The 11,001-nt window shown below is 43.1% G+C and overlaps 1 protein-coding gene across 1 annotated transcript in view; it reads right to left on the reverse strand.

Moving 5' to 3' along the window:
• LOC138959694 (Y+L amino acid transporter 2-like) overlaps nucleotides 1-7,712 on the reverse strand; it is a 64,488-nt gene extending 56,776 nt beyond the window's left edge. The window contains exons 1-3 of the mRNA XM_070331285.1: nucleotides 7,667-7,712; nucleotides 2,016-2,191; nucleotides 1,145-1,414 (exon numbers count right to left, since the gene is read on the reverse strand). Coding sequence (XP_070187386.1) covers nucleotides 1,145-1,414; nucleotides 2,016-2,191; nucleotides 7,667-7,686 — 466 coding nt within the window. The 5' untranslated portion in view covers nucleotides 7,687-7,712. The remainder of the gene's footprint in view (nucleotides 1-1,144; nucleotides 1,415-2,015; nucleotides 2,192-7,666) is intronic.
• Between the last annotated feature and the right edge of the window lie 3,289 nt (nucleotides 7,713-11,001).

Genomic DNA, 11,001 nt, shown 5'->3' on the forward strand with positions numbered 1-11,001 from the left:
TAACAAGCATCAAAACAAAATTTCATGCAGTTTTAAACAAGAAGGGCAAAGCAAATACGACTCACATGCTTGACCTTGACCTTTACATGACCTTGACCTTCAGGGTCAAGGTCAAATAACTAAACCTAGCAATGACATCATACACTAAGAACTGCTTTACACATTTTTCCTACCAAAATACATGTGACCTTGACCCAAGGTCAAGGTCATCCAAGGTCATGCAACACAAAGCTTGTAATTCAAGACATAGGAAGTACAATGGTGGTTATTGGCTCTTTCTACCATGATATGGTCACTTTTAGTGGTTCATTACCTTATTTTGGTCACATTTCATAAGGGTCAAAGTGACCCTGACCTTGATCATATGTGACCAAATGTGTCTCATGATGAAAGCATAACATGTGCCCCACATAATTTTTAAGTTTGAAACAGTTATCTTCCATAGTTCAGGGTCAAGGTCACTTCAAAATATGTATACAATCCAACTTTGAAGAGCTCCTGTGACCTTGACCTTGAAGCAAGGTAAACCAAACTGGTATCAAAAGATGGGGCTTACTTTGCCCTATATATCATATATAGGTGAGGTATTAAATCTCAAAAACTTCAGCGAAAATGTGAAAAATGGTCGTTTTTAAGACAACAATTACGGCCCCTGTGACCTTGAACTTGAAGTGAGGTCAAGTTGCCGCACATGTTTTTTGAGATCTTGTAACCATACACCATCAGGCCACATCAGGTGTTGATAGACTTAATAGTGTCCAAGAAAATCCAACGTTAAAGTTTTCCGGACGGACGGACGGACGCCGGGACGGACGGACGGACGGACGGACGACTCGGGTGAGTACATAGACTCACTTTTGCTTCGCATGTGAGTCAAAAAGCCTTATGGTTTTAAAAAGGGGCAGTTTGGCGGCCATCTTGGATTGCTACCATGGCAACCGATAGTCCAAATTTTTATTTTTTTTCATTTTCTCAGGAGATGGACTGAGTACTTAAATTCTGAAGCATTTGTTGACCCAAGAGTTAAGAAACGAAAAAAATCACTTTTAACACCAGTGCCTTCCCTTAAGACCTGACTTCCTCACACATAACATGTTCTCAGTCTTAAAAGGGGGGGTTCCACAGTATAACGATCTCCACTCACTCATGATCCAGCCAGCCAGGACCTTAGTGGCGGTGTCCACGGTGTCAGACGAGCAGTCGGGGAAGACGAGCTTGACGATGTAGAGGGCGGCGGTGTAGGCGAGGAAGGCCCAGAAGGGGCCCGCGATCAGCACCACGTAGCCCCACAAGATCAAGAAGCCCGGCAGGGGCCCGAAGGTCTTGAGCACGTAGGCGTATGGCCCGCCCGCCTGGGGCATCATGGTACCCAGCTCCGCGAAGCACAGGGCCTGTCCCAGATTGACGAGACCGCCTGGAGAGAAGTCAATGTATTGTGATGTGTCGAACTATTCGTTAAAGTAAAGTCTGTGTGTGTGTGTGTGTGTGTGTGTGTGTGTGTGTGGCTGGGTGGGGTGGGGTTTTGTGGTGGGGTTGGGTGGAGTGGGGGTGAATGTGTGTGGAAGGGGGGGGGGGGGGGGTTGGTGAGTATCCCGGTGTGTGTGACTGTGTTCGGTTCGATTCTTGGGTTGGATGTTTTATTGTTTTGGTTTGTTTTCATTCTTAGGATTATTTCTAATATAAAGCCAAGGACTAGTGTTCCTGATAAAAAATATTCATGTTGTCCCATTTTCTGATCTTTGAAGTGTGATTAAATAAACAACGTTAACAGTAAGCAAACAAACTGAGGGAAAAAATGTAATCCAGACACAAACAAACAAAAACACAAACAAAACCACAAAGAACGAACGAAAGAAAGACAGAAACAAACAAACAATCAAACAACCAAATGACCGACCAACCAACCAACCAACCAAGCAAGCAAGCAAGCAACCAACCAACCAACCAACCAACCAACCAACCAACCAACCAAACGCAAAACAACCAACCAACTTAACCAAACGCAAACAACCTACCAATGAGCCAGACGACGAGGGACGCCCCGATAGAGCCGGCCAGCCGGAGGATGGAGGCCGGGGAGATGAAGATGGAGGAGTGACCAGTGACGGCCACCATGATGGCGGTGCAGGTCAACAGGTTGATGGACTTCTTCAGCTGAGGCTGGTTCTCAATCACCACCACTGGCTCCACTCTATGGAGGATAGGAACAGGTGAATAGACGAATAAATAAATGAATGAATGAATGGATGAATTAATAGATATACATATATATGTGAATTGAATTGAAATTAAGTTAAAATACAGGGTGACCCAAAAAAAGGAGTACCCAAACAAAACGTCATAAATTGAACAAAAATAAAGCAATCTTCATAAAATTTATTTACACACACAAGTAGCCTCTGCATGATTTGCACAGAAAATTTTAGCGTTCTAGCTTGTCTTTCAGGAAAGTTATGCTCATTCTACAGAACATGCTCCAAACGCCGCTGCAGGCAAACTTGAACTCGCCGCGCAAAGTTATCAATCACCCGCACACACTCCTGTTGCGAGATTCCGCGAATGGTTGTTGTGATGGCTCTCTTGAGTTCTGTGATTGTCTGTGGGTTGTTCCTGTAGATGTTGTCTTTCAGGAACCCCCAAAGATAGAAATCGCGCTGACCGAAGTGTCTCTGGAACTGTACTTGCACATCTCTGTATGATTTTGTGCGAAAATAGGTCTCTATGCAAAACGTCCGTTGATCATTAGTATAGTTCATTGTGAGAACAGCTTTTATTTCATCCAACCATGCAGTGGATTAGCTTGACTCACCTCAAAAAGAAAGAAAAAAAAGTTAAAATTGACAAAGTTATTCAATTTTGTTTGGGTACTCTTTTTTTTGGGTCACCCTGTAGATTAGAAAAAAATAAACAATCAAATTATATAGAGGATGAATATCAAGGGACTCACGAGCCTCTGGCGAGTGAGTACCTTTGATATTCATCCGCTGGGTCTTGACTGAAATACAAGCCATATATACTGTTCAAAAAAAAAAACGCATAGCTTGTAATATTTGGTTAATTTAGTTATATGGCTACAAGGATATCCACCAAACTGCAGAAAATGTTTATCTGGTCGTCGACCTTTCGTCCATTGCCACAAGTGAGCTCTGCACGTGACGCATGCGTTATCAGTGGCTACAATGTCAAAATTGCTCATTTGGCATGACCACTCGTCATGCTTCAGTGTAATCTCGTGAAACTCGGGGAATATTGAGCTCTCACCATGTCTTCCAAAACCCATAAAAGCGGATTGTTCGCCACAAAGAAATCAGACGACAATTCAGCGACGAAAGATGGCCCGATTGAGCAGAGAAGACCGCCAAATTGCATTGGGTCGTTTACAAGCAGGCCAAAGTCAAAGTGCAATCGCCAGGCACTTCCACGTGTCCCAGAGCACCATCAGTAGACTGTGGGTCAGGTTTCAAGCCACTGGCTCCGTTGCTGACTTGCCACGAGCGGGAAGACCAAGGGCGACAACTGCTGCTCACGACCGCTTCGTACGGCTGCGCCACCTCCAGAATCGTTTCCTGTCGGCCTCATCTTCTGTCCAGGCTCTCCCCGGGCCACACCGATTATCGGACCAGACCGTGCGGAACCGCCTGCATGAAGCTGGTTTGAGAGCTCGCAGACCTCACAGAGGAGCTGTCCTCACCCGCCGCCATCGCCAGAACCGAGTGCAGTGGGGCAACCAGCACCTTCGCTGGACCGTCCGGAATCACTGGAGACACGTGTGGTTCAGCGACGAGTCCTACTTCCTGCTCCAGCGACATGATGGTCGGAGGAGGGTCTACCGGAGAGTAAACGAACGTTACGCGCCCAACTGTGTGGATGAGGCACCCGTTCATGGTGGTGGAGGCGTCATGGTGTGGGGGGCGATCAATACCGCTGGAAGGAGCACCCTGGTGCACGTCCAAGGGCGCATAACTGCCCAGCGATACGTGGAGGAAATTCTGCGCCCACACGCCCTTCCTCTTCTGGCTGACCAGGATGCCATATTCCAGCAGGACAACGCTCGCCCGCACACAGCACGACTCACCACCCAGTTCCTCACCGACCACCATGTCCAGGTGCTTCCCTGGCCATCCATGTCGCCAGACATGAACCCGATAGAACACCTCTGGGATGAATTGGACAGACGTGTGCGCAGGCGAGAAGAAGCGCCGGCAAATCACCGCGATCTATTGCAGGCACTTCAGGAGGAGTGGGACACCATCCCACAGCAAGATATCCGGCATCTGATCCAGTCCATGCCCAGAAGGTGCCGGGCAGTTGTTGCTGCTCAAGGCAGTCACACCCCCTACTGACTTGACAGCCTCGGCACCCAATCGTATTGATTGACTGATTGATTTGAAGATGCAAATGAACTGTGTGTGCATTCAACTGTGTCCATACCAAATTTCAAACAAATAATCTAAATATTGGATTTTCTGTTAATTTTTTCGAAAAATAAAACAAATTTGGCAAGTAGCAACTATGCGTTTCTTTTTTTGAACAGTATACAAAATCACGAGTGTTGTAGACTGTATATCCCATGAAGATGTAAAAAACAACGTGTGACGGAAACATCAAGCTTTAGTTGTCTGTTCAAATGAGGCACCTCTGCACATACCTTATTCTAAAGGCACGTCTGTTGATCTATGTCAAGTCGGTGCATAATGGTGGCTTGGTTGTCCCCGTCAGCTGAAAGCCTCTTACACGGATTTGACTGAATACCTAGTGGTTACACGCGCATCTAATAATAATAATAATAATAATAATAATAATAATAATAATAATAATAATAATAATAATAATAATAATAATAAATGAGCGTTTATATAGCGCAACATCATAACTTTACAATTATGCTCTTTGCGCTTGACACATTTAAAATTAAAACACAGTTATACAAGCATTTACATCTACTTTCATAGTCAACAACGCTTAATTAAAAGCATACACCATCAAACATACATTACAAAAGATTCTTCCACTAACTAAGTAATAAAAACATGAATAAAATAGGTAGTGAAAAATCACTAAAACAACAAATACACTACATGTAGCCAGACTATGTCTCTGATGTAGCCTACTGATGGACTGAGAAAACAAAATCAGGGGTTGTATTTCTTGAAGAGGTGCGTTTTAAGTGCTCGTTTGAATGCCTGGGGTGACTGAGAGTGGCGGATGTGAAAGGTGAGGGCCTACTGCACCACAGAAGAGCTAGATAAACTCGCTTGTCCAGAGACCAATCGTAGTCAATGATGTACCGATAAGAACGTGTGTACCAGGTACCCTGTAACTTCACATGAGCATAACAGTGCTTGTCAAACGGACTTGGTTTTTAACGATTGATAGTTTGACTTTTGTTTTAGTTGAGAGCACGAGCACACACACTCAAACACATACGGCTTGTCATGTTGATCATAGGAGAGAAATAGAACTGCGAATAGAAGGAAACCTTATACGTTAATTGGATCTGTGATCCAAACATGGCTTTTGGTCAATCGAGATGGAAGTTTACCACGAGCCCGTAGGGCAAGTGGAATAAACTGCCATCGAGATTGACCAAAAGGCATGTTTGGATCACAGATCCAATTAACATATATATATATCTCGACATTCACTGGTCTTAAGGCCCGCTCACACAGCCCAAAAGTCGCGTAAACGCATGAATCACGCATACAATTTGGTTGTGCGTGCTTGTCGGTCGAGAATTTGACCATTTTCGCTGATTTACGCGATGAAAATCACCGATGAATTGCGCAAGAACTACAGAAAGATCACGCAAAAATCACTAACAAACCACGCACTACAGCGCATAGGTACGCAAAGGTACGCAAAGGTCCACGGAAAACCACGTATAATCTGCGCACTATCACTAATGAACTGCGTATGAATCGCGTATGATTCGCACATGAACTGCGCAAGGAATGCGCGGTGCACGTCCGTTCCGCGCATATATAAACTGATGCAACCGCGGCGCCTTGGCATTCCCGTTTTAACAGTCGCGAACGATCACTGATATTCCACGCATATTTCGCGCATTGTTCGCGTAAGAACTACACAAACTACGCAGAAATTACGTAAAACAGCGCAATACTGCGTAAACTCTTACGCGAAGCCGAGTTTTGAGCTGCTCAAAACCTGTGGCCGAGGTCTTGTCGGCTACGTAGCGGCTCTACGCATATGCGCAGAGTCTACGGACACCGTAAGATGAAAACGTGGTGGGCATGACGCGAGCGTAGCGAAACTTGCGCCGCTACGTTCACCGTAAAGTTACAACAGCTTCCCCCCTGTCGTAAACCTTTGCGTAGCACGCGTGTGGCGAACAAACAGGGCGGGCAGCACGTTATTTTTCGGATGCTTTTGCGGCGGAACTTCAGCCGTCAACGGATGTTGCTGAACAGATTCTCATTGCTTTGCTTCTTTTTTTCTAGCAAGGTGTGGATTTTAACTTCACTAAAATGTCCGCCGCGGTGCTTTGGAGCTCCGGCTTCGGCAACGTGATAAAGAACAAAACGAATACTATATTACGTAATCAAACACAACATCATGACGTAAAGTACACAAAAAGAAAGAATTCTCCGTATCGCCGAGACTAATAGACCTCCTTGAGGCTTTTGACGTCACAAGTTAGACGCGACTTCACGGGATATACCCCTTCACTAAACATAGTACAACTTTGCGCACAGCGTTAGCTCCTTACGTATTTCGTTACTCCGCAAACGACTAAGCAAGCGTCGTGACCACCAAGTTACGCATTTGCGGAACTACGGAATACGTAGGCTTTACGTGTTCGTAACTCCATGCGTAACCTAACTTATTTGCGCTACCGACAAGACCTCGGCCACTGGAATCGCGTAAAGCGCCGATCCAGCGAACATCGGCGGACAACTACGGAGGTTCCACGTCAGACAAAGTGATGAAATGCGCAAATCGCGCATGTATCGCGTAAGGATCGAATTTCGTGCGTGATTCATGCGTTTACGCGGCTTTTGGGCTGTGTGACCGGGCCTTTAGGGTTTTTGTTTTCAAAGAAGAAAGAAACTTGCTTGAACACGGACCACTTCTCCGAGCAAAATCAACAAACCTAATTAAATCACTCGCATTCCACCTCAAGGTCTCGGCCAACCAAGACTATGGCATACTCGCAGCAAAGCCGCCGAATGGTACCATAAACCAAGATTACTGACGTAAGAGAATAGAATGTCGTCTTTTGATTTGGAACGTGACGTGTTTCAGAACTTCTTCTGGACAACTCGGATGGTATTCTGCGTAGTGGTTGACACGAAATTCTTTTTCTTCTTCGACAGTTCATCCTCCGATACTGTAGCAAAACGTTTAATCTTTTTTCACTTTCGAGTATGGGGACGACTGAACTTGACCGCTAAAACGGTCCTTTCGGAATCATTACGCCGAGTTTGAACATGAGGTCTGAACATTGTTTTTAGGCAGGATCTAGCACAGGCGGAAGGTATCGTTCACTGGACCACTACTTTCATAGAAAGACTACAAGGTATGTCACTCAGCTTCGAGTCTTGCTCCTCTAACTTCAGAACAAATTATGCAAATAATAATTGCCAATGTCGAGAATCTTTGTAACTGTACAAATTCCAGGATAAATGAATGTTCTAACTATCTGTACCTGTTATGTTTAGCCGCCATATCACTTAGATCCTGTGGGAAGGCTGAACGGTTGCAGGTCCGAGGAGATAGTAGTGCGATGCGCTTATTGGTTAATGCGCTCATTGGTTAATAACCGGATATTCGATGATTATTTTTGATTTGGCAAACGGTTCTTTGCCAAAAACCAGAGGCACACGCCGTATAAATAGTTACATCGTGTTTTGGGAGCACAACACAAAAGTTACGGGTCGCACTACACGAAGAAGGGTAGTTGGTCTAGAAATATCACTTAAACAGCTTCTCAAAGTGCATGATGTTACTAAAGTTAGTGTCTAACATGTACCTCATATATTCGTCTTTTTGTTGAATTAAAGTGATCACTGTAATATAACTCACAGTGCCCGTATTCAAAGACTTCTTTGCTTTCAGAAACCAAAACCTGGCATTCATAGCTGTTTTTATTGATATTACATTCATCCAAACACACACTTCTTGTAATAGAGACATGGACTAGCTTATGCTTAGTGCATCTTGTGATTTTGGTTGCGCTGTGTTTAAAAATGACGCATACAGATCAATTCAAAGTTATGTAGAACTTGTAAAAGTTGAGGCGGCACTGTCACACCCTCATTTTTCCAAGCAATTTTGGCCAAGCAATCTTCGACAAAGGCCGGACTTCGGTATTGCATTTCAGCTTGGTGGGTTAAAAATTAATTAATGACTTTGGTCATTAAAAATCTGAAAATTGTAATTAAAATTATTTTTTTTATAAAACGATCCAAATTTACGTTCATCTTATTCTCCATCATTTTCTGATTCCATAAACATATAAAATATGTTATATGTGGATTAAAAACAAGCTCTGAAAATTAAAAATATAAAAATTAAGATCAAAATTAAATTTCCGAAATCGTTTTAAAAACTATTTAATCTTATTCCTTGTCGGTTCCTCATTCCAAAAACATTAGATATGATATGTTTGGATTAAAAACACGCTCAGAAAGTTCAAACGAAGAGAGGTACAGTATAGCGTGCTATGAAGCACAGCGCAACCGCTACCGCGCCAAACAGGCTCGTCGCTTTCACTGCCTTTTGCACTAGCGGCGGACTACGTTCAGTTTCATTCTGTGAGTTCCACAGCTTGAGTAAATGTAGTAATTTCGCCTTACGCGACTTGTTACATTTAGTCAAGTTTTGACTAAATGTTTTAACATAGAGGGGGAATCGAGACGAGGGTCGTGGTGTGTGTGTGTGTGTGTGTGTAGAGCGATTCAGACCAAACTACTAGACCGATCTTTATGAAATTTGACATGAGAGTTCCTGGGAATGATATTCCCGGACGTTTTTTGTTTTTCTTTTTTTCGATAAATACCGTTGAGGCGGCACTGTCACACTCTCATTTTTCAATCAAATTGATTGAAATTTTGGCCAAGCAATCTTCGACGAAGGCCGGACTTCGGTATTGCATTTCAGCTTGGTGGGTTAAAAATTAATTAATGACTTTGGTCATTAAAAATCTGAAAATTGTAATTAAAATTATTTTTTTTAAAAACGATCCAAATTTACGTTCATCTTATTCTTCATCATTTTCTGATTCCAAAAACATATAAATATGTTATATTTGGATTAAAAACAAGGTCTGAAAATTAAAAATATAAAAATTATTATCAAAATCAAATTTCCAAAATCGATTTAAAAACAATTTCATCTTATTCCTTGTCGGTTCCTGATTCCAAAAACATATAGATATGATATGTTTGGATTAAAAACACGCTCAGAAAGCGTGCTATGCAGCACAGCGAAACCACTACCGCGCTGAACAGGCTCGTCAGTTTCACTCCGTTTTGCACAAGCGGCGGACTACGGTCATTGTGAAAAAATGCAGTGTGTTCAGTTTCATTCTGTGAGTTCCACAGCTTGACTAAATGTAGTAATTTCGCCTTACGCGACTTGTTTTTTTTTCCGTTTCATGTTACATTTTCCCAATCTCTGCACAATTCGCGTAATCGGCAATCTTTTGTTTACGCTGCCATCTCTCAGAAAAGTTTCTTCCATTTTTATTACAGTTCATACTTTATTATTTCAGTGCTGGGACATTCAGCTGGCTTCCTATGAGTGGAAAATTAGCAGCAACAAATCAGTGTAGCGCATTCCACTGGTGTGGCACATGTTTAGGTGAGATGAGCCACCTTCGGCTTCACCGAGGTCTTTTATGTACCACGGCGGTGAGACAGGGCTGGAACACGGAAACACAAACCATTACGTGTTGCTTATTTCTTTGTTGTCTATGTTTTTGTTTGTGTCGTGTCACTTCGGAGTTGATAGCGGTAGGGGAGGTAATGTGGGATGATCACGATGTTTTGGAGGCACTCGTGGTTACTTCCCCTGTACTGTTAAGGTTGCACGGTACGACGAATCCAGGGCCGAAGTGCATGAGAAAGTTACCAACCGGTTGGGAGTAAGCCGTTGCGTTAGATTGGTGGAAATGGAGATTTGTTGTGATTTCAACGAATCAGACCCCGCGTTGTGTTCTGTGTGTGTGTGTGTGTGTGTGTGTGTGTGTGTGTGTGTGTGTGTGTGTGTGTGTGTGTCAGTGCGCGAGAGAAAAAAAGGGAAAAAGAGAGGGAGAGAGAGAGAGAGAGAGAGAGAGAGAGAGAGAGAGAGAGAGAGAGAGAGAGAGAGAGAGAGAGAGAGAGAGATTCTTTCTTTCTTTATTTGGTGTTTAACGTCGTTTTCAACCATTCAAGGTTATATCGCGACGGAGAGAGAGAGAGAGAGAGAGAGAGAGAGAGAGAGAGAGAGAGAGAGAGAGAGAGAGAGAGAGAGAGAGAGAGAGAGAGAGAGAGAGAGAATCAGTGAGGGAAAGAGAGAGGGGAAGGCAGAGACAGAGAGAGAGAGGGAAAGAGAGAGAGAAAGACAATGACAATGACAATGACAATTCTTTATTTAACGAGGGTAGTAGATTAAGCACTCGTCTGCTTTTTTACATCCAGCCCTCGCCCTAAAGAGGGACTAACTACAAAAATGAAATAAAAATACAAGATAAAAAATAGAAAATAGAAAAACTAAAATTCTACATTTTAACAGATAACTAAAGTGAAAACACATTATACATATGTACACAAAATGCATTGCATTGAGGTAAATTGCGAGTTAATTGATGTGAATTAAGTGGTATAGTGCAGCATGCACTTTCTCAACATCATGCTCTAATCCATACATTACATTTTAAAAAATCAATCAAACAAGCAAGACATTGCTAAGATCATCACACATCTAAATAGTGGTTGGTTTTTAAGCCCCTTCATCCGAAAAGGGTTTGTGTACATTATACCAATAAAGAGGAGAGGATCA

Source organism: Littorina saxatilis, linkage group LG1, assembly GCF_037325665.1.
Source record: "Littorina saxatilis isolate snail1 linkage group LG1, US_GU_Lsax_2.0, whole genome shotgun sequence".
Lineage (NCBI taxonomy): Eukaryota > Metazoa > Mollusca > Gastropoda > Littorinimorpha > Littorinidae > Littorina > Littorina saxatilis.